Source organism: Triticum aestivum, chromosome 4A (genome assembly GCF_018294505.1).
Source record: "Triticum aestivum cultivar Chinese Spring chromosome 4A, IWGSC CS RefSeq v2.1, whole genome shotgun sequence".
NCBI classification, from domain to species: Eukaryota; Viridiplantae; Streptophyta; class Magnoliopsida; order Poales; family Poaceae; genus Triticum; species Triticum aestivum.
Window position 1 is genome coordinate 255,879,259 of NC_057803.1, and position 26,596 is coordinate 255,905,854.

The 26,596-nt window shown below is 44.5% G+C and overlaps 1 protein-coding gene across 5 annotated transcripts; it reads left to right on the top strand.

The window, feature by feature from the left end:
* The first annotated feature begins 3,192 nt into the window (after positions 1–3,192).
* On the top strand, positions 3,193–22,009 carry LOC123085922 (polypyrimidine tract-binding protein homolog 1). Of its 5 annotated transcripts, none has more exons than XM_044507632.1 (10): positions 3,193–3,502; positions 4,594–4,803; positions 5,540–5,602; positions 5,681–5,754; positions 5,858–5,953; positions 19,869–19,926; positions 20,040–20,144; positions 20,240–20,321; positions 20,500–20,656; positions 20,696–20,963. In XM_044507632.1, the coding sequence occupies exons 1-10, from the start codon at positions 3,308–3,310 to the stop codon at positions 20,715–20,717; spliced, it is 1,062 nt and encodes a 353-aa protein (XP_044363567.1). In that variant the 5' UTR covers positions 3,193–3,307; the 3' UTR covers positions 20,718–20,963. The 5 variants fall into 5 exon arrangements, with proteins under 5 accessions (XP_044363567.1, XP_044363565.1, XP_044363566.1 ...); XM_044507629.1 differs by lacking the exons at positions 20,500–20,656; positions 20,696–20,963 and adding exons at positions 21,017–21,129; positions 21,326–22,009 and having other exon boundaries at positions 3,195–3,502; XM_044507633.1 differs by lacking the exons at positions 20,500–20,656; positions 20,696–20,963 and adding exons at positions 21,017–21,082; positions 21,326–21,478 and having other exon boundaries at positions 3,195–3,502.
* The last annotated feature ends 4,587 nt before the right edge of the window (positions 22,010–26,596 follow it).

A 26,596-nucleotide genomic window follows, 5' to 3' on the forward strand; every position in this document is an offset into this window, starting at 1 on the left:
CGGTGGCGAACGCGCGGATCCGGGCAGTAGCGGACGGGGTCCGGCGACGAGCGGCTCTGGCTGCTCGATGCAGGGGCGCGGCAGGGACCGAAGCAGGTCGTGAAGACGACAGCGGCGCGGTACTTGGCGTGCGGCAGCAGCTTGCAGGGTCGTCGGCGCGGGGTTGGTCTTCCTGGCGGAGCTCGGCGGCCCAAGCGATTGAGAGGGAGAGAAAAGGATCGGGCGCGCGCGTTCCTTCCTGGTGGCACGAGCAGCGAGACAAGAGGAGAGAGTGGGGGTCGAGGGAAGGAGAGGCTGCGGGCGGATGGGATCGAGCGAGAGGGTGAGGAGGCGGCTGGAGGAGGAACGAAGAGGGGATCGAGCATAGGCCTCTCCGGCGGCTAGGGTTAGAAATGGTTCGGGTGGGCTTTAGCCTTGGGCCGGCCCAGTGGAGAGGCAAAAGGCCAGGGCCTTAGAGAGGGATTAGGAGGGGGGTCGGCTGGACCTGCAGATGGGCCGGCCAGTTGCCGCTTTGGATCAAAAGGCCAACCTTTGCTATTTCCCATTTACAGAAAAGTAGACAGAAGGAAAAAGGAAGGAAAGAAATAGCTAGGGGGTTTTAGAAAATGCTGAAACTTCTCCTTCTGAGTCTAAGAATTATACTTAGTTCAAGAAAAGAAGTTTCATGCGAAATAGAAGAGTTTAATTCAAACTCATTTAAATTTAATTCAAATGGGTTTGAACTAGGGCTTGGTTTCAGAAGTGTCCAAAAATGTTGAGGTTTTTGGAGGAGCCTCGATAAAAGAGGTGAGAGATATTGGCAAGGTTTGAAGGTCAAACTCGAAGAGGAATAGACATGAGGAATTATTTGCACGAGTGTTACGGTAAATCCAAACAAATGGAATGTTTTTATTTAGCTCCCTAATATTGGGAGGATATGTTATAAAGAGAATCACCATGGGAATTCCCTCGATTTAAATGGACCGAAGATCCATGCAATTTATTTAGTGAGATACAAAAGACTTATGACATGATGACATGATGACATGATGCAATGCACAAATAAAAGGGCGGGCACAAATGAAACACACGGCGAAACCCGGAACACATGGAAGTCTTCTCGAGCATCGGTCTCGGGGCGTCACATATATACTCCTCCACCTCCTTCGTTTGAGGGTTAGCGTTGGTTTAGCTCATACTTAGAGATAGAGCTTCGCTCATCCACATTGGATCTACTCCTCGTGAGAGACCGCGGCCTCTTCGGAGAAGATCCCTTTGGGTTCAAGGCCTCCTTTTGGAGAAGAACATCAAGACCTCCTCACGGAGAAGACCGGCTACCTTTGTATCATCTGTTGTTGACTTTGGATCTTGTATCTCACCTTTGTGTTCATCGATCTAGCGCATGTGTGATCTATTCTTGTTGGTTGAGTGATTCTCTCGTGTTTCCTCTTGTGTTTTCCCTCGTTTTCCCCTCGTGTTCTTCGCGTTCTTGGACGGGATCCGCTCCTTTCGTGAAAGATCGGCCCCTAGGGTTCCTACCCTACATCAAGTCCGCGCGCAGGTCTAGGGCCTGAATAGCAGACAGAAGGGCCTTCTTGCGCTCACGGAGGTCACAACCCAAGTTGGCGCCCCAGCCCTTCATGAACTGCCGGCCACACTTGGCACAGAAATGCCACGAGTCGATGGCGGATGGGGGGCGAGACAAGGACTGGGAGAGGGCGCGAGCCTCCACCCATCGAGCGGTCACGGCCTCGACGAAGCCAGCTTGGGACAACCAAAATGTCTCAAACCGGAATCGGGGAGGGATCAGGGGACGCTCGTCGGCGGAGGAGAGGAGGAGGGGGACGTGGTCAGACCCGATCCGAGTGATGGCCCGAAGGGAAGCAAGAGAGCACCGGAGGTCCCATTCTGGGGAAACTAGGACCCGGTCCAGGACGGACTGGGTCGGTGTAGCCTGACGGTTGGTCCAGGTGAGCCTGGCACCAACCCTATCTAATTCGCGGAGACCAAGGTCAGCAATGTAGTCATTAAACATTTGCATTTGTGCAAAGTTTACATGCGAATTGCTCTTGTCCTCCGTGAAGCGAAGGAGGTTAAAATCCCCCGACCACCACCGGAAGCGAAGCAGCCGAGATCTTCCGGTGGAGCTCCTCGAGGAAGGAGGAGGACCGGCTATGGTCGGCGGGCTGTAAACAATAATAACCTCCCACTTGAAGTTGATGACGCGTTCATAAAGTTCCATGCTGACAAAAATTGTCCCCGGTCCATACTACCGACCTCAAAGGTGGCATCCTTGACGCCTAACAGGATGCCACCCGAGTGGCCCGCGCTCCCACTAGAAGGGAGCCAATGCCAGGTGAAGAGGTGGGGGCTGAGACGGTCGAGCTCAGGGAGGGAGAATTCCGTGTGCATGGTTTCTTGGATGGCGACAATGTCAACGTGTTCATCACGCATGTACTCGATGAGTTGGTGGCGGTGGCCATCATGGCCGAAGCCGCGAATGTTACAGAAGAGAGCACACATCAAGCATCCATAGGGGGGCTGCTTGATCCCAGGACACGAGATGCGTTTTGGGCGCGGAGAGCGGCGATGCGAGAATGGGTGCGGCCCCGCAGCTCCGCCATGGACAGGGGGAATGCCACCAGCCCGCCGAGGAGGGGGCGGGGCGGCATCCCCTGACACGGTCGACGGGGGGGGGGGGGGAGGTGCGAGCAGAACCGCTCGGGCCTCCGCGAGGCGACCGTCGAGAATCTCATGGGCCCTAATGGCCTCAATCTGGACTAGGGGGGGGGACCAACCTCCTCCTGAACAGGATCGCAGAATCTGAGACGACCTTCGCAAGGTGACCGAGCGGAACCGACTCCAAAGCAGATAATGAACAAGTAGATGCTGAGGGAGAGACTGCCGGCGTACCTGGCTCCAGGTTCCGGGCAACCGTCCGGACCTTCGCCCGCTCGTGGACGGCCAACGCCAGGCCTCCCTCGGGACGCGCCGCGTCAAGGGACGCGCCGCGTCAATCCACGCGCTCCGGCGGGAGGCAGTCACCGAAGAGGAGGACGATCCGCCGCGGCGAAAGTAGACCGCGGCCCCCGGATGGGGAGGAGGGGCGAGGCGGCCACGGGAGTGGCCACCCGAGTCTCCACGTGTGTGCCAAGAGCCGTCACGGGGGCGGGGGGAACAAAAACAAGTCGGGGATCGCTAACAAATTCCAGCGTCTCCCTTTCGGGTTTGGTTTGGGAAACAAAAACAAGTCCCCACGGGCAGACCGAACCCTAGCTTCGCCTTTTCGACCTTCACCCTTGCCATTCTCTCTTTAAGACCTATTCTGATGTCGTCGTCCGGCGGGGGTGGGGCTGGGCAGCAGTTCCGGTACACGCAAACGCCGTCGAAGGTGCTGCACCTGCGGAACCTACCCTGGGAGTGCACGGAGGAGGAGCTCGTTGAGCTCTGCAAGCCCTTCGGCCGCATCGTCAACACCAAATCCGGCGTCGGCGCCAACCGCAACCAGGCCTTCGTCGAGTTTGTAAGACATCCTACCACCCCCTCACCCCGGTCCCCCTTGCCCCGATCGATACGCGCGACCCGGTGGGAAATTCCGGATCGCCGTTGGTTTCCAGATACTCCTTTGAGTTTATTTTGCACGATCATCCATGTAGTTGCAGGTCAATCTTGGATCTAGTCGCGCAATAGTGGAATTTGTTAGCGATCTTGTATGGGTAGCAAGGCCTCATGCCTAATATTCACGCACTGGGGGTAGGTTGGCCCTGGTTGGTTTATTTGGCCTGCACATCAATTGTCAACACGTGGGATATAATGGTTTCTTCAGTTTTGTGGATCAGTCATAATGAGAGCTTTAGTGGCTTGTACACTATTCCCGTATCTACTTATTTTAGTCTGGTTTGCTGTGGGATTTGTGAAGAGCAGCTAGGATTTATCCCCTACAAACTTTATGCGGGACCTTCTAAGGCCGTCTGCCGCTCCTGCATCTCTGCCTTGTATGGATTGATAAGGTTGGGGGCTGTGGAATATGTGCAAATGCTGGATTTTGATTTTTTTTATGACAGTGTAGGATGGTTTGGAGCTGAATGATTGGATTTTCTGAGCTAATGGACTTCAGTTCTGTAATAATGGAAAGCTTCTTGCATCAATATGTTGAATTGATCTGTAGCTAACTTGTATCCAAGCATGTGCAGCTAAGATATTTTGTGGTTGTAAGATCCCATATGACACTATTCATTTGGTTTTATGCTAGGGATATAGGATGCTCTGCATGGGTTCAATTTGGTTGTGTTAGTAAGTGGGGATTGCAGAATTACTGGAGTAGATTGCAGTTTTGTGGGCATTAATGGTTCTCAAGTATTACCTTTGTCCCAAATTACTTGTCTTAGATTTGTATAGATACGGATGTACGGATGTATCGGCACGGAGGGAGCATAATAATTTATATCATTGGTTAGCTTGTAACGGCATACATAATTTGAAAACTTTCTATAGTTAGAAATAAAAAGTTTGTACATTTGCTTTTGTCTGGTTAATTCTATACAACTAACTGATTTATATATGTTAAAATTGATAATGCCAGGATCACTTATGTGAAGATTTATTTGTTTGCAGACCGATGTTAATCAAGCCATTTCAATGGTTTCTTATTTTGCATCATCTTCAGAACCAGCACAAATTCGAGGCAAAACTGTTTACATTCAGTATTCAAATAGACAAGAAATAATTAACAACAAGAGCCCTGGTGAGACTGTTGGAAATGTGTTGCTTGTTACCATAGAGGGTGTTCAAGCTAGTGATGTCACCATCGATGTAATCCATTTGGTGAGTTCTAAATTTATTTATTTACCCTGTCTTAATAAAAACTTTGATGCCTGGGTTTATTAGGCAACAATAAATTTAAGTTTTCTGATGCCTGTCATTGGCTGAAGATATCCAAGGGAGTCTACCTGACCTGATCCTTGTAAATCCAAGATTTTACATAGCTGTTCATCTCGTAGTAACGCGTTCTGCATGAATCAGCAGGCCCATGTTAACTTGGAGAAAATGTCGTTATCAACACCTGCAATTGGAGAGATACCATGTTTGTTTGCTTCCTCTGTCTTCTAACTGTTGCATTTGAAGTTTTTATGAACTCTCATCTTGAGGATGCCATTTTCTAATCATCCTTCATCATCACGCTTATCTCCGGTGTAGGTCACCTCATTGTTTATCCAAGTTATTGATGAAAGGTTAAATTCCCAAACCTTTAGAAGATTAGTATATTGTTTGGTGCTTCTTTTGAGATTATTTTGTTAAGGATCATTTCCAGCTGGTTGTTTAACAGTTAAGTCTCACTGTTTGGCTGTAGAGTGTGTTTCTTTAAGACCTTTCCCCCTTGATTTTTTTGGTGGAACACAAGAGTTAATTTGTTTCGGAAAAATGGTTTATGCATCATTTATCATGGCAAATGGAAAATTTAATTATTGATTGTTTATATGTACCATTGTTTATGGTAGATTGGTCTCCTAGACTTATTTTTTACTCCTATACATGTCCCTCATCTCCTACCGTGTTTCAGGTTTTCTCTGCTTTTGGATTTGTTCACAAAATAGCCACTTTTGAGAAGGCTGCAGGTTTTCAGGTAATTCCAAATTTCATTTTGTTTCAAGTACTTGATCATTGCAAAAAGCCAAAACCCCCATCTTAAATTTCCCAACAGGCACTGATCCAGTATACTGATGCACCCACTGCATCAGCAGCAAGAGAAGCCTTAGATGGAAGAAGCATCCCAAGGTGATATCTCTTAATTTTAGCTTGTATAACTCATTGTGGGTAATGCTTATACTGTCCTGTGCCCATTATAAACTGAATTGTATGAGACTTGAATACAATGTAGATACTTGCTTCCGGATCATGTAGTATCCTGCCACTTGCGGATTTCTTTCTCTGCGCATAAGGATTTGAACATCAAGTTCCAATCACACCGCAGCAGGTATAGTTTATTATTTAGTTTCCTTTGGTTATTGCTATTTCCGATAAGTATCCCATGAAAACCAGTACATGAGCTATTCGATCTGAAATACGCGAGCTGGATCATCCCTCTGTTTATTCCGCACATTTTTGTAAAGCGCACTTGCCTTCACGGTTGTTTTTTCGCACAAATCCCATCGTGCTTCTCCCCTCTACTAACCGAGCCCCTGAAATGTGCCACTGCACATTTTGTATTACGGGCTAGGCTTTCAATGTTATTGCGCAATTTTGTGAGCTGTGGAGCACCCACATGAAACGGCAGCACTCCTCATGAGGATGTTGCAGGGCCATGCAAGAATTGAATCCGAGGTCTGACCTAGCTCGTGCATGTTTTAGTGGCAGTATGTTGGGGTTGGTTGGAAGAGATTTGGGGACTGGTGAGTGTTAGGAGAGAGAAAGAACGGAAGATCAAGGTGGCTTTTGCAAACATAATGAAACGATGCTGGGGCGAAAGATATTCATCAGGACCACACATCTCTGGTCCGAATCTGACGTTGGTTTCCATGTTTCCACTTAGTATGGATTTCCATGGGATACTTTATCTTCCGATAAAGGATCTATATATGTCATTTCCTCTAACTCGTGATCATTCACTGGTTTGTGGTGTTGCTAAATGAGTAGATTCATAGTGTTAATGACTAAGCATTACTCGTGGGAACATACTAATTGGGAAAATCAGAGGGGTATCAAATTGCGTGGGTGGATAGGATGTGCTCAATGCTGTAAACAATTACTTCTAAGCATTTTAGGCCAATGGCATCAAGTTGCTTTTTTTTAAGGAGATCATATTAGTGATGTACCCTTACATAGAAATAATAAGACCTCGGCTTTATTTGCTTGTGCGAAAATAGTCTTATAACGATGGGTGAGACGAGACGGGTGTTTTATAGTACGGACTCCAAGGAGCCTGTTTTTTTAAAAGAAATCAAAATATATTTAGAAGTTTCATAAAATATCATTTTTTTCTCCACAAATAGATATACATATTCTCTAAGTATGTGTAAAGTTTCGTTAAATATTACGTTTGTTTGCAGTCTACACAAAAAAAACAAAAATCTGGCCCAAATATAACAAAAGGAAAAACTCATTTTAATCTATTTATTTGTCTTCTTTGTGTACATCACATATGAACATACTCCCTCCGTCCCAAAATAAGTGCATTGCTACGGGCTATCCGCCCCACGACGCACCTTTCCATTTTCCCGCCGGATCCTCCCCTTCCCGCCCGGTTTTCGCCGTAGCGGAACATTTCTCGCTGGATAATTCTCCTTCAAAACCGGATGACGCACACCAGTGTTGTAGCCAGGCTGAAGCCACGCCCTGGGCCAATAGCGTTGCTACAGTTGGAACAGTGCCAAATAGTTGTATTGTGGCTACAGAGAATGCCTGTCACGGCCCCTCTTGTGCGGGGCATGGCTATGCCCTTGACGCCCACCTCACCTTCGCCATGACACCCTTTCTTCTTCACACTGTTCTTGCTCACGGACCGTCAAGGAGTCTCCCGCCAACCGCCCCACTCCCCACCCTGACACCCCTCCCCCCCCGGTCCGTGTCGATCCACCACCGCCATTAAGGCGACGAGCCGGGCGCCGTGCGGGACACCGTCGTGGCAGGCCAGCAGCAAGGGACAAGGATGGCAACCGTCTTCCTATCTTAGTGCTAGTGCCTCCTGGTTTTATGCTGGACCAACCTTTCATCCCACGCTCTACCACGACGGTGCTACACACATGCGTTGCCACGGGAAAAGAAAGCTATGAATAGAAATGTTCATCCGAAGAATGAAAAATTTCAATGTTTCTCTCCTCTTCCCTCCCTCACGTGCACATGCTTGATTTGTGGTACAAATTTATGTATCTGTTGGAGAAGAGCAAAAAAAGAGAAGACTCCCCTAATTAGTTAATTGCCCGTGCATTGCAACGGTGGCATACATATTCTAGTGTTTAAACATTAATCATGTCTGTTATATAACTTGTGATACGGACAACTTATTAACCACTCTTCTTCTCCTTCCTGCCCCCCTTGATGACTTCTCAACAACGCCCCCCCTCCCTTGTCGACTTTTTAACAACACACTCTCTTCACCCCCCCTCGCTTGGTTTCTCTCTACCTCTCCCTCTCTCCCCCTCCTTGTGTGACCGACTTCTCTATACACACAAAATGATTTTAGGGGAAAATACACATAAGTACATGTGGAATTCACTATTTTGTGCTTTGACAATGCCTCATATTTGACATCTGTCACGGGCAACCAGCCTACAGTCTAATGGATCATATGCATTATATTTGGCCAACATAACCCGAGGGGAATAATTTCATTGAATTTGGTGCGGCTTAATCGTCCCAGTCAAGATAGTTGTCTCATGCTTCTCACAGCGACCTTGGCCCGCTATTTATCTTGCCTGTCACCATGCTGCTGCCGTAAGCACTACCTTGTGTTGCAACTGCATCAGTTACTTGTGTTAGTTCCCTCGGTGGAACCATCAGCTACAGCTTCATCATCATCTGACATGCATAAGATGCATATTCTATCATTATTTATATTTCAAGTACTTGCCCTAGTATAACAAATAAAAGTAGTGATCTAAACGCTCTTATATTTCTTTATGGAGGGAGTACAACAAAGTAACCAATCCAAATCTGAGTAGAATGGTTTTGAAGAACACCCCATTATTTGTCAACAAGGCCCCGCCATCTACACTATTTGTGGGTGAATACTTCAAAAAAGAAAAGTACGGCAGAACTCAGGAGAGTGTTAGCAAAGACATTACAAATTTTCCACTCTAAAGGTCAGGTGGATGCTTAGTGTCATACATCCATTCAGGAGCAAATATGGCAGGTGAGCATCATCTTTTTAAGGTGGATCAAGGGCAACATTTGCCTGGCAATGCAGACGGCTTATAGAATGAATTCATTTCCATTTAGACAAAAAGAATTAGAGGAGATGGTGTACAGGATTACTGTGGTATTCATGCAATGTTCTACAAGTAGAGCCATCATGTTTTATTAATGTACGGCAAGGTAATACCCATTGCCCACCACAGAAAGTATTTCGGCCGAAGACAACAATACACATGCACACATCATACTCTCAATTCCTAGAAGTTCTACCTCAACCTCGTCCATATTTTTCTACTGAAACCTCCCAAATATTTTCAGGTATTCAGTTAAATGAACTGGGTTACCTTGCTGCTATAATTGGCAAATATGTCATCACACGTATCAAAGAATGGCTTGTTATGCTCTTTCATGCGGAACTCAGATGCAAGTTACTACAAAATCTTCAGAAGTATGGATTTTAACATCAAAAGATCTAAAAAGCTTAATTCCTTTTCGTTGTCCAAAAGTAGTCACCTTAACATGTACCCGTACAAGAAAAGTAAAGAGATGCGCATAATAGTGGACATGCATTATTGTAGTGAAAGGTACATTCACATGAACAAGTCTGTACAAAAATACTTCATCCTTGTAATCTCATTCACTTATTCCTGAGTAGATTATGCATATAAGATCCATTACTATGCAAATTCATTTGAGACGGCACTTCGTGGGCTCATATATTACCTCGAAAGCAATCCTACTGAAAGAAAACAATGATAATTGGCATTTCTGTGCCACTATTTCATCTATCCTCTGTCCCTACCTTCTTTTCTTACCGAGAACCCACTATTTCCATCATTATGTCCGATGACAAAACTGAAGTAAAAAGCCCGCAAGTGAACAAAGCCACTATTGGGAGGGTATTAATAAACATCTACTTTGCTTAACAGGAAGTACATGACATCTACTTTACACAGAACATGTTGTATATTGTCTCAAATCTAAGGGTCACCTAATACGATTATATATATGTTAATTAGGCTAGAGTCCAAGTGAACCTATGCATCGAATCATATGTCTATAAATTAAGATTACTTAGAGAGAGGTAGTCACACATTGTCACTAATATAGTGAAGAACAATATGCACAACTGAAATATTGTACTAAGCCGGAAAAAACTAATGAAGACATGTAATTATTCTTGTATGCGCAATCAATTTAACCGAGCAAGGAAATCACCAAGAAAAAGAAAGTATAAGTTGAGTGACGATGTTTTGCAAATTTAGTCAAACACAAAATAGGAGGCCCAGTGTAGAAAACATACTTGCCTGCATATTGTTTGCTCTACCTCCTTGTCTGCAGTCACCAATACTTGCCTACATATTGTTTGTTCTACCTCCTTGTCTGCAGTCACCAAAAGGAAGATCTGTTCGCTGAACAGATTCCCACCTAAATCGAAAGAAAGCAAGAAGACAAAATTCTTCACAAATGAAAGATGTAAAAAGCAGTGAGTGATAGAGGCGGAGGTGTCATGATGTTTCGATGAGATAGATATCGTTTTCTGTGGGAGTCGACTTTGACGATCCGACTACGAACATGCGAAGACGTCGCGCCTCTGCAATCGCTAAACCAACTTCCGAGGGTTATTGACCATGCCGGAGCACGATCAACCTGACCACGAGGGTTTATTTACTACGAGCAAACGAAGAACAAGCAAGAAACTAAGATTGCAATTTGGATATTGCGAATAAAAGAGGAAAGCTTTATTAGTGAAGGTGGGTTCTGTGACGTCTTGGTCTGGTCGTTGGACACAAACGAAGTACGCGAAGTTGCAGCTATGTCGAACTTTTAATCTAAATAAAACCCAAAGTCTAAACGACGTTCTAAAGGCTGTATATATGGAGGAAGAGGGGGAAATTTCGTGGCCCTTGGTGGAGGGGTCCGAAACCAACCCCAACTCTTGTTTCCTCACACATACGGACTCTAAAAACAGCATATACTTAAGTATTTCGAAAATACATGGGCCTGGCCCAATAATAAGGTGATGCAGCACCTAGAATAGTCTCTGGACAAAATTTATGAAGTGGCATCTTGTGTATTTTGTCCAAGGCTTCATGCACTCCTTATGATGGCTTCAAAGTCCTGAAATCATCACTTGTAACTCCGTTCTTGATCCCCTTGCGCATGCCATCATCTTCATGCTTGAACTTGCTTCAAGGTTCATCTTTTTTGTTCAAGCTAGGCCCTTTATTTGTAAGCAAAACAAATGTATCCAATTTAGGCAGTATCATATTCTTATGAACATTAGAATCGTTACCAAGAAACGAAAGTACCTGATAATTGAGTTGGCATGCGCGAGCTCTAGTAATTGGTCCAGTATGTCTAGCAGCAGGGGCTGTGAATGTAACAATGGTATTGATGTCCTCATCATCCTCCCGTTCTTGAAACAAAGTCGTCCTTAACGAAAGCTCATCTTCCTTATCCAAATAAGACTTCAAATTTGCAATGTTAAAAGTGGGACTAACCCCAAAATCCGCAGGCAGCTCAAGTTTATATGCATTATTATTTATTTTCTCTAACACCTTAAAAGGACTATCAGCACGTGGCATTAGCTTTGATTTGCGCAAATTAGGAAATCTACCCTTACGCAAATGTAATCAAACAAGATATCCAGGTACAAACACAACATGTTTTTTATCCTTTTCTCTAGCAAATTTATATTTAGCATTCATACGCTTAATGTTTTTCTTAGTTAACTCGTGCATTTTTAAAATCAACTCAGCACGTTCTTTAGCATCAAAATTAATCTTCTTCGAAGATGGAAGAGGCAACAAATCAATAGGTGCACGAGGTAGGAAACCATACATAATTTCAAAAGGGCACATCTTAATAGTAGAATGCAATGAACGATTATAAGCAAATTCAATATGAGGCAAGCATTCTTCCCACATTTTCTTATTATTCTTCAAAACAGTCCTAAGCATAGTAGACAAAGTTCTATTGACTACTTTAGTTTGTCCATCAGTTTGGGGTGACAAGTAGTATTAAAAAGCAGTTTAGTCCCCAATTTAGCCCATAAACATCTTCAAAAGTGACTAAGAAATTTAGTATCACGATCTGAAACAATAGTATTTGCCACATCATGCAAGCGAATAATTTCACGAAAGAACAAATCAGCAATATTGACATCATCATCATTTTTATGACATGGTATAAAGTGTGCCATTTTCGAGAATCTATCCACGACAAACAAATTGCTATTCCTTTCCTTCTTTATTCGAGGTAAACCTAAAACAAAATCTATAGATATATTTTTCCAAGAAACACCAGGTACAGGCAAAGGCATATATAAATCATGAGGATTGAGTCATGACTTAGCTTTTTGACATGTAGTGCAGCGAGCAACAAAACGCTCAATATCCCGTCTTATCTTTGGCCAAAAAAAATGTGTAGCAAGTATATCCTCCGCCTTCTTGACGCTAAAGTGTTCCATTAATCCTCCTCCATGCGCCTCTTGCAACAACAAAAGACGAACGGAGCTAGCTGGAATGCATAGCTTGTTAGCATGAAACACAAATCCATCGTTGAAAATGAACTTGTTTCAAGTTCTTTCTTTCTTATAATTCTGCAATACATCTTTAAATTCAGCATCATGCACATATTGATCTTTGATGGTCTCCAAAACAAATATTTTAAAGTCAAGTTGTGAAAGCATAGTATAACGACGAGACAATGCATCAGCAATAACATTTTCTTTACCCTTCTTGTGTTTGATGACATAAGGGAATGTCTCAATGAATTCAACCCATTTAGCATGTCTATGGTTAAGTTTTGCTTGACTTTTAATGTGTTCCAAAAATTCATGATTAGAATGTATAAGAAATTCCTTGGGTTATAAATAACGTTGCCATGTTTCTAAGGTCCGAACAAGAGCATATAATTCTTTATCATAAGTAGAATAGTTCAGACTAGGCCTACTCAATTTTTTCAGAAAAGTATGCAACAGGTTTACCATTTTGTAATAACACACCTCCTAATCCAATTTCACTAGCATTACATTCAAGCTGAAAAGTCTAATTAAAATCAGGAAGTTGGAGTAAAGGAGCATGTGCCAACTTATCTTTCAACTTATTTTAGTGACAGCAAGAGGCAAAGAGGAAGGCACGTCCTCGAATGAAAATAATACCTTTTTGCACACAAAAGTATAGCAAACAGATTTGCTAAAATCTAGATCATCAACATCAGATTTGGTGGCAAGTAAACATGCACTTTTCAATTTAATTTCAGAAGCAACATTAGATGGTTTATTATTATGCTTCATTTGTTGCTCAAATTCTTTTGTCACAATCTAATTTTCACTTTTAATTTGCTCCTGTTTTGCTTTATTAGCTCTATTAATATCATCTTTCAAAATGAAATCAGGAGTCATAGGAAGCAAAGTAATATTTTTGTCCTTAAATATTTTTGTTCTTATGAACAAGATTATACTGATTTTTTTTACCATGGTGTACAGATTTTTTATCAAATTGCCATGGTCTACCAAGTAATAAGGAACATGTTTGCATGGGTACCACATCACAGTCAACATAATTAGCATATGTAGAGATACTAAAATGAACACGAACAATACGTGTTACCTTAACCTTGCCGCTGTTGTTGAACCATTGGATGTAGTAAGGATGTGGATGTGGTCTTGTGGTGATAGATAGCATCTCCGCTAACTCCATGCTATCTAAGTTGTTGCAGCTCCTTCCATCTATGATGACGCGAACAGAACGTTTCTTCACAACTCCCTTTGTGGGGAATAAATTATACCTCTGATTTTGCTCAGCTTGTGTAACATGCAAACTCAAAACACGTTGAACAGCTGAACATTCATACCTGTCAGCATCTTCAGCAGTCATGTATTGTGTCTCATGATCATAATCAACTCCATCGTGTTCTTTATGTGTAATAAGAGGCAAAGTCTCCTCATCATAGTCACTAGCGGACTTATACCCACCATCCTCAGTAGCAATCATCACACGCTGAGATTTGCATTCTCTCGCAAAATGTCCTCTTTCCTTACAACGACGACAAATAATATCACTTGTGTGCTCTGTTGATGTCATGGAAGAAGAAGAGCTTTGGGCAGGCCCAGCAGGTGTGCTCTTGGCAGATAGTGGTGGTTGTGCTTGCTTTCTCGTATCACGGCTGGAGGTGGCACCTGATGGAGGTGCTAGTGCAGTGGAAGTAGAGGATGCGCATGGTGTCCATGATGAAGATCGACCTGCAGAAAAGTTAGGTCGCGCCAATGCATGTCGATCCTGCACTTCACGTTCAACTTTACAAGCAAGATAGAATAAACGAGTGATATTGTTATACTCCTTATACTTTGAATGGTCTGAATCTCTCTATTTAAACCACCCATAAAACGTGCAAGCATAGCTTCATTCTCCTCAACAATACCACATCTAATCATGCCAGTTTGTAATTCTTGATAATATTTTTCTACAGAATTTTTTCCTTGTCTTAAACGCTGCAGTTTTTGAAGTAATTCACATTGATAATATGATGGAACCCAACGAGTACGCATAGCAGTTTTCAAAGCAGTCCAAGTAGCTGGAATAGGGTATAATCTATAATGTTTAGACCATCAAACACATGCAAAGCTAGTGAAAGCACACAGAGCAGCAGGAACACATATCTCCTCAGGATATTGTAAACATGTAAATCGTTGTTCAGTTTCTAATTCCCAAGTAAAATATATATCAAGAACATATCTATCCTTAAATGGTGGAATATTCAATTTTAGTTTAGGAAGATGGTCATGATCTTGTACCTCAGGTGGTGGTGCAGCCCTACTGTTCTGATGATATACCTTAGAACGACCTGGTGGTGGTGGTGCTGGTGGTTGCACGTAGTTCTGATTTTGATCAACCTCATCCTCGTAATGGTCTTTCACCTCTCCAGTAGCAGCAGGAGCTACAGAAGCATCAACAGTGGCACCAGAATTTTGCCCAGGGTCAATGGGAACATGTTGTGCTCGTCCCACTTGATTTGGAAGACGATGTTGTTGTTGTTGTTGTTGTTGTAGAGGTGCGTTAGGTGCAGCCGGTGGCGGTGGTGGAAGACGCGCAAGCAATTCATTAAACTTGTTATCGAGCTTTGTTTCGAACGTCTTCTCCATTCCATTTATCTTCTTCCTGGCCTTTTCAAATCTGTTTAGCACATCTTGCACCTGTCCACTCATCATTTGCTGAAATTTATCATGCAACTCATTCGTCATGTTCTCCCAGTCAGTCTCGTCGGCTTGTGATTCTGCCATGGTTAGCAGCAATAGAAACACACAAGAATATGATCCTACAGACTACTAACAAGAGGTGATGGTGGGTGTCACAAATCCGTCAAGCAAATCTCAAATTCTTACTAGTTCTTACCCAACAGCAGGCGGTGATCGGCAACCGTCGTAGTCAAAACTCTCAAAGATTGGATAGAGCGATTACCAGGGAGAGTCCAACGCACGACGTAGATGTATGTGGAGCTGGGAAGGCTTATAATATGGTAGCAAAAAGGGTCAGCAATAATCAATTCAGAGATGCAAAGTTGAATAAACGCTCAACAACGGTACTGTGTTGATCCTAGGCTAGATCGTGCTAGAGACGCGAGCCTAGAACACTAACAAAATCACGGCGCTACATGTAAACAAGGGAGGAGCTCACTCTGAATTTTTTTCTTTTTTTTTGTCACTTTTTTTCTTTTTTTTTGCTTCGCAAATTTTTTTTTGAAAAAGTTTACAAATGGTCTAAAAACTACCTAGCCAGAATTTTTCAGACTTGTTTTTTTTAGTTTGGAACTATTTTTCTACTGCGGGTAGCACGGAATCTCGGGAGTTCTACTCTGTCATGACTCGAAGTATCGCATGATCTGGAACTCGAAAGCAATGCAACAAATACTGGATTCGGACTGGTGGCGGAGATGAATCTGGTGGAACTCGAACTGGTGGCGAATATATGTAGGGCGGTGGAACACGGACTGGTGGCGAATCTGTGATGGAGGTAGACTTGGATTATCATGATGATGGTGGATATGTGGTATATGGCAGCGACGATGGCGATGGTGGTATATGGCTGCGGTGATGACGATGGTGGTATATGGCAGCGGTGACGATGATGGTGGTATATGGAAGCGGTGATGATGATGATGCGGCGGCGGCGACTAGACACAACGATGCAACTGCAAATTCAACAATGCAAAACTCTAAAAAGATTATGCAAAGGCTCAGATTGGTTTAGATATGATGAACTAACCCTAATTTTTTTGTGGTTTTTTCGTGGACTGTAGGTATGAATAACAAACTCAATCTAAACTATGGAAAACTGTAAAATCTCACTGAGCAACCTGTAAATCTGATACCACTTGATAGAGGCGGAGGTGTCCTGATGTTTCAATAAGATAGATATCGTTTTCTGTGGGAGTCGACTTTGACGATCCCACTATGAACGTGCGAATACGTCGCGCCTTAGCAATCGCTAAACCAACTTCCGAAGGTTGTTGACCACGCCGGAGCATGATCAACCTGGCAACGAGGGTCTATTTCCTGCTAGCAAACGAAGAACAAGTAAGAAACTGAGATTGCAATCTGAATATTGCGAATAAAAGAGGAAAGCTTTATCAATGTAGGCGGGGTTCTGTGACGTCTTGGTCTAGTCGTTGGACACAAACGAAGTACACGAAGTTGCAGCTATGGCGAACTTTTAATCTAAACAAAACCCAAAGTCTAAACGACGCCCTAAGGGCTGTATATATGGAGGAAGAGGGGGGAATTTCGTGGCCCTTGGTGGAGGGGTCCGAAACCAACCCTAACTCTTGCTTCCCCACACATACAGACTCTAAAAACAGCCTATACTTAAGTATTTCGAAAATATATGGGCCTGCCCCAATAATAAGGTGACGCAGCACCTAGAATAGCCTCTGGACGAAATTTATGAAGTGACATCTTGTATATTTCGTCCAAGGCTTCATGCACTCCTTATGGTGGCTTCAAAGTCCTGAAATCATCACTTGTATCTCCGTTCTTGATCCCCTTGCGCACTAAGCAAAACAAATGCATCCAATTTAGGCAACATCATATTCTCATGAACATTAGAATCGTTACCAAGAAACGAAAGTACCTGATAATTCAGTTGGCGTGCGCGAGCTCTAGTAATTGGTCCAGTATGTATAGTAGCAGGGTCTGTGGGTGTAACAATGGTATTTATGTCCTCATCGGTGAGGGATCTTAATCAACACATTCTTCTCTTTGAATTGTAACAGAGTAAGGAACATAATTCATAATCGTTGTGCTAAGTTATGATGTAGGGTGGAACCCTAATGGCCGATCTTTCACGATTTGGAGGGGGATTCCCGAAAAACACGAAGAACACACAAGAGGAAAACACACAAATCAACTAGATCCGATCACACATACGCTAGATCCACATACATAGAGAGGTCACAAAGATCCAAGGATAACAAGGGAGAATACAAAGAAACTAGGTCTTCTCAATCCTTGAAGGAAGGAGGTCTTGAATCCACGAAGGATCTTCCCACAAGGGGATCTTGAGTCCACTTGGGGAATCTTCTCCTAGGAGGCCTTGGTCTCCAATGGAGTATAGGTACAAGTGGATGAGCAAAGCTCTATCTCCAAAATGAGCTATCACAATGCTAACCCTAAAACGTAGGTAGAGGAGTATATATAGTCTAGGAGGCTAAGGGGTATATAGGCCTCGGCCCAGATACACTGCACGCAGGCAGGAGGCCGGATGTTCGGGCGTTCGAGGGGGTGCCGGATGTCCGGGGCATGGGGGCAGGATGTCCAGGCTGGCGGGGTCAGACTTTGGGTGTTCTTTGTATAGGAGGGGCCGGATTTCCGGGCTAGCGTCGGATGTCCGGGGCTGTTGTGCCGGATGTCCGGGGCCAGGCCGGATGTCCGGCCTTGTAGCACTTCGGCTGTTGGGCTGTTGTTGTTGTGGATCAAGGGCCGGGTGTCCGGGGCCTGTAGGCTTCTTTCGGTTCCTTTTGTCGGTCCTCTTCATCTGTGTACTTGGGGACTTGTCCATCTTCACGAGCATCTCCAAGAGGGTGTTCTTCATACCTAATCACACATAGCATCCCAGGTAGTAGCCATGTCTCACGTGGGTCATACAGAATATCACTAAGGAGAGATGTCACCTCGGTCTCGAGAGCTCTTGCACGTGCTCGTGTCATTGATCCATTTGGCACTTGGGGCGGTGTAGGTAGGTCCATGGGGATGACAATAGGATGCTCCACATCAAGTTAGCTTTCTCAGGCTAAGATTTTAAGCTAATGAATACCACGATGCCAGCACCCGTTGCATCCATTATTGTGTGAAGGGTTTACATGTCAAGCGATGACTTACCAGCACTGTGTGGTGGCCAATCGCTTGCCTACCTGAATGTTGTGCAACAAAACTGGAATGCTGGAAAGTAAGTATTTGAATGTTGCAACTTCTGGTAATTGAAACCGTCAAGACTTACCGCCTTGTAAGGGTTGGTGTTGGTGATCCTGAGAGCCGCCTCCATGGCGGCGACGTTGGGGTTGCATAGGACGCGGAACCTGGGCAGGTCGTCGGCGCTGCCTGACCTAGTGAAGTGGCCGGCAATGTAGAAAATCTTGGGCGCTTGGTCGCACGGCAGCATCAAGGACGGCGGGTTTAGGGTGTCGAAGCAGATGATCCCCTTGAAGCAGTACTTCAGGCCCAGCCTCTTGAGGGCTTTCACGGCCGCCGGGCCGCGATGTGGCGAGGAGGGGCAGCGATGTTGAAGCAGATGATCCCTTTGAAGCAGTACTCCAGGCCCAGCCTTTTGAGGGCTTTCACGGCCGCCGGGCCGCGATGTGGCGAGGAGGGGCAGCGATGTGGGCGCTGGGGAAGGAGGTGGTGCGAGGGCTCGGGGGGATGCGTCGGTTGGGAGGGTTGTGATGGGGCGCCGGGAGGTCAATGGTGGGGCGCCGGTGAGGCACCCAAGGGCTCTGGCCACGAGGAGAAGGCAGACCAGGGATGGGAGGCAGCCATCGAAGGAGCAAGTAGCAGCGGCGCCATGCAGGGTGTCGGGTTGATTGGGAGATGGCATGGTGAGGTTCCGGGAGAATGGACGAAACGTGATTTGGCTCTTGATGTCACAAACTATGTACCTCTAATAGAGCAAATTCGAACAGAAAAATATCGTAGAGGCTGGAACGGTCTTCTCCAATGATGATGTCCTGCACTGTTCGCCGCCTTATGCATCGTCCGTGGGGATCCATGGCGCTGGCAGCGTGTGGGGATCCACGGCGATGGCGGCAGTGACGGCGACGTCCTGGTGATCCGTGACATCCTGGGGATCTGCGATGTCCGCGTGCTGGTGATCAACGACGGCGTCGTTGGTCGGTGGCGTCCCTGGGAATCGACGGCGGCGCGACAGCGTCGACGTATATAATCCTAGACAAATGATCTCGTCCGGGAGAGGAGTGGCAGATGTTTTTTTTTTCCTTCTGTAATCTTTTGTAAAGAGATAAAAACCAATGGGAGGGGGTGGTGGCAGGTGGGACGAAAAAAACCGGATGAAAAAAACACGGTGTACCAGGCTACCAACTCCCCCTTTAGGAGTAGAGGTGAATTTCGTACGATTATACTACACATATATGCTTTTTTATGTGTACTTTTTTCAGATTTTTTTAATATGTAGAAAATGTATTTTTGCTGGGATAAAAACACCGAGCTGCCTGGAGCCCAGCCATCATATGCGCTTTTTGTGGGTGAGATTCACATTCGATGGATAACTAGATTGTGTGGCTTACATTATAATAACATTTGGCTTTCAGTTTTTATGGTCGCCGGGGCTATTTGCTTGGAACTTATGTTGTATGGTTGAACCTATTGTATGAGGATACTGCTACAAGTCTACACCTGTCACTGGACTAGCCTTTTTCATCCCTGTTCCTTACCCTTGTTAGGAGTAGTTCTTTTTCTATCAATCAGGTTACCTTTTTTTTTCCCAGTCCGTCGCTGTTAAATGTTCCCTTTTGTTTTTATTTTCCAGGGATTACACTAACCCTTACCTTCCAGTCAACTCCTCTGCTATAGATAGTACATTGCAGGTATTTCTTCTGCAAGGGATCAGAAACATTCTAACAATTTAGTTTCATTTGTTTCACCATTTTATCTAACTCTGCTGTTTTTGCATGGATTTCCCTTTGATATGACTTGGCAGCCTGCTGTTGGTGCTGATGGAAGGAGGGTGGAGGCTGAGGGTAATGTTCTTCTTGCATCAATTGAGAATATGCAGTATGCTGTATCAGTGGATGTTCTCCATACTGTAAGTAAAATTGGGAAAATACTTATTCAAATAGGCTTCAAGACTTTGATTCTGCTTTGCTTATTGTGTGCTGATTACGATTAATTAAATTTCAGGTGTTCTCTGCATTCGGTACCGTCCAGAAAATTGCTATTTTTGAGAAGAACGGTGGAACACAAGCTCTAATTCAGTACCCTGGTATGGGCCAGAGAATATATCATTTTTGGCATTAAATAGTCAGCAACATCCTTTACCCTTTTGATTTTTATTCAGTAATTTAATTTGTTCTGAATTATGTTATGTCAATTGATGGTGTATACTGGCGGTAGCGATTGGCCACCCTTTTTTTCATGCTCTTGCCATCTTCCTCCTTCAGGATGTTCTTCCTTGCTAGCGACCATCGAGGTTACCTGCTCGAACGTGGTTGCCGTCGGGAGGAGAGTTGCGTGCCGGCATGGTCGCTGTTGGCTGGCTCCCGAGTCCCCACTGTGTCCTTATCTAATATTCTTTCTTTTTAAATTTGAAAAAGATGGGATACTGCGGGATACCAGTCCACCCCCCCCCCCCTCCGCGCGTATCAGGACGGCCAACTAACCATACCATGCAAGCATGCCACCTCACCATACAACTGTGAATTGGATAAAGCCCACGTTAACATGCAATCATGCATGGAAAAAGACCCACCACAACATTCAACCATGCATGGGAAAATGTTTTCCATTCTATTATTCTATTTATTCAATAAATATTGTTACAACTATACATAATCAAATATAGTCATGTTTTTTTAATTTTGGTTCTTATGTTATCAATCCAATTTTTCATCAACCAATTCTCGCAGCAAGCGCGGGGTATCCTCTAGTTACCTGATTCTTGGTCACTTTACCATTCAGATGCAAGTACTGCTACAATTGTGAAGGAAGCATTGGAAGGGCATTGCATCTACGATGGTGGCTACTGTAAGATTCACCTGTCATACTCTCGTCATACTGATCTCAATGTAAAGGTATAATGGGTTCATTTTGTTTAGTGTGTTTTGGACATGAAAACGATTTGGAGGATATGATTTGCTTCATTTGTAGAACCCACTTTGGTTTGCCTCGTCACCTGTAACACAAACTCCACGTTTTAAAAGAACACAAACTCACTTTGATTTGTCTTGCCATATGAAAAACATCACTCTCTGTCTCTCTGTCATTCAGGCTCATAGTGACAAGAGCAAGGATTACACAATCCCAGAAGGAGCACACCAAGCAGCACCACAGCCAGCCGGTGTACCACCTACAACTGCAGGATGGCAAGGTAATTCTCAAGCAGCTGGACCATACGGACCACCAGGTGTCGCTGCTCAAAACCAGAACACCAACGGACAAGTGCCGAATTGGAATCCCGGCAACTCAGGGTACCCACCAGCTCCAGGCCAGTATCCAGGCCATATGTACTCATCTCCTCCACCACAGCAGTACACGGCGACATCAGGGGGCTTCTCCGCCCCTCCGCCACCGCCACCTCATGAGATGCATCCTTCACACCAAATGCCACCTGCTCATCATGGAAATCAGCAGAGACCGGCAAGTGGTGCCCCTGGAACCGGCCAACCATCTCCGTATTACCACCATTAAGTGTGTGTACCTAGTTTATTGAGTTTTGTAACTCTACAATACTGCTACCCTCTTTTGTTTATCATCTCCGCCCTACAATGAAATAACAGTCAATAAATTCTCATCCATCATTTTTTTGTCAATGCGAGGCATTGATGGAAATCTGCTCTGTCAGGTGCAAAAATGGTTTGCTTTATCGGACTTGCCAGCGAAAATATAAAGGTTGCATGCTAAGTGAATTTGAATATTCTGCAGTTTTGGAATATCAAACTTGGTCAACCATTCTATTTACGTGTGAAGTTTTGGTAGTATTCTTAGTGTAGACCTAAGTTCACACTAAGCAAAACTCTTACCCAGAGAATGGTTTATTCTACACCCTAGTAGTGCTCCACACAAAATATAGTAATGTAGTCCGAAAAATAATACTAATTTATCTAGAAAGTACTCCTTCCGTCCCTTAATATAAGACCTTTTTTTGATACTCAAAAAACGTCTTATGTTTCGGGACGAAGGGAGTAGTAAATTATGAACTTGTGTAGTAAAAAATAATTTTATAATTATTATATTTTGTACACCATTCTATTAGATTTTGTATGTAAATTTACAGGTGGATTTAGGGTTTTGTACACCATACGAACTTGTATAATAAAAAGAATATAGTAATATAAATATATATACTATTCATCATCCTAGGTGTAGAATAATTTATTCTTCACTTGAGGTAATTTATGATCGTTTTATAAATAAATTAAATTTAAAATACAAATAGTTACATTCATATTGATTCACTTCATAAAATTTGGCATAAGAAAATGAAATTATATGCTATAAGACCAGAAAGTTGCATTATATATATATTTTACATTATTTTTACGTTTGTAATTTTATGTAACAAAATATTTTTTACGGTGATTACATGTTTTCTTACGTTTTCCTTTTATATCTGAAATAAGATAAAATTTATGAAACATAACATTACAATGCATTGATGCTAAAAAGGAGGAATTCTTATTCCTCACCCCAGTCCATGTGTGCGCGTGCAACTTAAAAACCTATGAAACAAAGAAGTTGAGGTAAAATTACAGTGAGGGTGGGAGAAAGAACCGGTATCCCACCGTAAATAAAAGAAACGACTGTAATCTTACAACATGCATATCAGTAAGTTACAAAATACATGCGAGGAATCAGTTGGCACATCAAAAAACACACTAATAAACGGTGATGCTGTAATCTTACAACGGTAACCGAGGCGTTCCCAACTTTTTGTAGGACGTTCTGTTCCTATATTGTAGGAATTTCCCTTGCTAGATCTATTAATAATCATATTGGATTGAGTATCGGGTGTCTAGCAAAAATGAAAGGCCTCCCTCATTTGATTTGTTTTGTATGCATCAAAACTCAGGTGGCATTAAATTTGTGTGAGATTGCTTTGGCTATATATAATAGTTCAACTGCAGAACATATACGAGGAAACAGAGCATCAGGATTCTGAGCGATGACTCCCAACAGAACTAGTTCTTTCATTAGTGTTTGCAAAAAAAGAAACCCGGTGGTCTCCTCCATAATTTCCACAACATAGAAAATCTCACAACCGAAGCCCTCACAAAAAGCTTTTCGGATAGATTGTTCAGCTTCGTTGACCAGAGACTAATCTGGAGCTATGCTAAAACTGAATACACATAGCAATTTAGGAAGAACAGGACAAAGTGAAAAGTAAGTGGAAGTTAATTAGATTTTTTTAAGAAAAGGAGGATGACCCCCGGCCTCTGCATTTGAGAGATGTATGCGGTCACTTTATTAATTATTTTCGAGGACCTTACAAAGTATTACAACAATATGCCTGAATCCGCCATCGGCAACATTTACCGCTACTTCTATCCAAATGATGAAGGCGTGCTAGCTAGGCCACTATCCAGACCACTCATCCAAGCGTAACATCAAAATGATGAAGGGGTGCTAGCTGGGCCACTACCCAGACCACTCACCTAAGCCTAACATCAAAAGCCGGAAGCCCCAGCCGAGCCACATACCGGGCCTAGGGTACAAACCGGTCCGACACACTCGTGTGTCGTCGCCGCCATCTTCCACAGGTCCGTCTTCAGAGCAAATATTGAGGCTTTTACCTTGTCTGGCCACTCAGCCATCGACGTCACCACGACACCAGACAGCTTCGTCCTCCTGCGCGAGTCCATCGCCACACATCGAACGCCGAATCTTCACTGCGCCACGCCGCCAAGATACGTCGCCATCAATGAGTAGGATGAAGCACCGCTCCACCGAGTCTGACAGGGCTGCTGAAGACCAAGCACCGTGGAAGAAGGACTCCGAGGCTGAGCACGTAGGCGGCAGAGCGCCAACGCACCTCCACCAGACGAACTCCGACCACACCACTAACCGCCGCCAAGCAACCAAAGCATCACATCCACCCCAAGCTCACCACGAACGACACCCCCAAGAGGGTAACGACGCCCGGAGCGCCGCTGTCGCTCGATCCGGAAGGATTTGGGTTTTCACCCGGCATACGAGCTGGGTGGAAGGAAGAGGGAAGGAGGCAGCCTGGACGGCGCCTACAAAAAGGGTACGGTGCCCTCGGGCGTCGCCGCCATCGTGGCCAACACTGCTGGCCTCGGATTTCTCCGGAGCCACCTCCCGTCTCCAGCCGCCAAATAGGTACAACTCCGGCGACAAAGGCCGCCCAAAGCAGGACCATCAGAGGCAGCCCTAGTTGAAGTAGACGGAGGACTTCAGATCTGGATCGGGCGCCGCCGAGACGCTCGCACCACAGCCACCACCTGTCGCCACCTCGCCGCCCCCGCGGCTGAGGAAGAACGGCCAGCACCAACGAGCACCGGTTACCGCAGACCCGGCGTCGATCCACCAGCCAAGGTCGCCGCCACTGTAGCGACCAGACCTCAAACGGTCTGATCTCTGTGCTTCAGTGTCATCCCTGGATCAGTAATGCTGACATGCACAATACTTGAAGGATTTATAACAGAGTAGCAATCACACACTTAGTACATCGAATGTCTCAAAAGAGAACTTATTACAATAAATATGGCTTAAGGCCATCTAATAACGATAACAGTGGAAGGCTTGGAAGATAAGTGAGTCCATCAATTCCAACGGCATCACTGAGTATAGAACCACGAGCTAAAAGCACCTTACTCGTCGTCTGAAAAGTCTGCAACATGAACATTGCAGCCCGAAACGGGTCAGCACATGGAATATGCTGGCAAAGTAACACATAGAGAGTAATGGAAGAATAAGACTATACTATATGCATATTTGGCTGGTGGAAAGCTCTATGGTTACAGTTTTGCGTAAAGCCAATTTTTCCCTACTGCAAAAGAATAAATTTTATTTAATTATCATGGAGGTTGTTAAACATTGAGAGTGTAGACACCCTCTCAATCCCAATTAAGCATCATCTTTAAAACCCAACAATATTAATTAGAGTAACATGATGAGATTCACATGATAATCCAAGTACTAGATACTCAAGTTGTCTATAACCGGAGACACGGCTAACCATGATTAGTTTATACACTCTGCAGAGGTTTGCGCACTTTTTCCCACAAGACTCGATCTCCTCCGTTGGGATTCTTGCACTACATGGTGTTTGAGAAACGGATGACCGAGACATAGTCTTTCAGAAGCGCTAACACCTTACGAACGGGTAGACCGTTACACCTACTTTCCCTTATGTCTGCTAGTCTACCATTGTAACAGTTCGCACGACTTACTCAACTATGCTAGAGCCCATAGTAGCTTGTGGCTGCACACGGAAGTTTTTAGTATGAATAATCTCATGATCCCTTTGAGCCTGGGCGGCGGTCCATAAAGAAAAACAGGCAATTGCTGGAATACCCAGGTGCCTCAATCCACCCAGATGTGTGTTTAAGTTGCCACCTTAAATAAACCATTAATTTAACAATCTCACATCTGTCATGGATACACTCACCCAATCCACGTCTACTAGCATAGCATGTCAATATAAGCAAACGTAGAAGTAACTTCCAAAGGTTTGATAATAAAACAGGTAATAGGTACTACCCCATCTACTTCCCAAAACCCACAATTTAATTAGATCCTAATCATGCAATTGTTTGAGGATTGATCTAATGCAATAAAACTGGGTAGTAGGAGGTATGATCAAAGTGTTACTTGCCTTTGCTGATGATCCGCGAAACCTAGCGATTCGAAGTAGCAAGCGGCGGCGACGGGGTCCGGCGGCGGCGGCGGCGTCGGGCGGCGCGGGGCGGCGGCTCCGGCGTGCGGCGGCGGCGGCTCCGGCATGCGGCGGCGGCGGCGGCGTCGGGCGGCGCGGGGCGGCTGCGGCGGCAGGGCGGCGTGCGATGGCGCGGCGATGCGGCGGCATGGGCGGCGGGGTCCGATGGCACGCGACGGCGGCGGCGGGCTAGGGTTAGGGCGCGGCGCGGCTTGGGCCTTAACAGGCTCGGGGCGGCGCCTTTTAAAGGCCCGGCCGGACAGGGTCCTTGCCGAACACGGCCCAAAGTCGGTTACACGTTTTTTAAATAATTTCACGCAGAAAAATAAATAAAAGAAATACTAAATGAACTCCAAAAATCCCGAAATAAATTTTCCCCGACTTATAAAATCAAGCCGAACTGGATGAACATTTATTTGGGGCCTAAATGCAATTTTCAAAAATGTGCATTTTTCCTAAATTCAAATAAAATAGCAAATAACTCCAAAATAAACTCTTATTTGATTTTATTATTAAATCCTCAATTTTTTATTTTTATTTTGGGAAAGTCATTTTATTCCCTCTTTCATATTTCTATGATAAAGATAATTGAAGATAAATAAATAAAATCAAATGATCCTATTTTCAAAATTTGAGAAAACTCA

What these genes read in the sequence shown, in the direction of transcription:
- LOC123085922 (XM_044507629.1), top strand. Translation starts at nt 3,308, where the DNA reads ATGTCGTCGTCCGGCGGGGGTGGGGCTGGGCAGCAGTTCCGGTACACG. An exon ending in CCATCGATGTAATCCATTTG is followed by an intron (nt 4,804 to 5,539) that starts GTGAGTTCTAAA and finishes ACCGTGTTTCAG; the next exon opens with GTTTTCTCTGCTTTTGGATT. An exon ending in GATGGAAGAAGCATCCCAAG is followed by an intron (nt 5,755 to 5,857) that starts GTGATATCTCTT and finishes AATACAATGTAG; the next exon opens with ATACTTGCTTCCGGATCATG.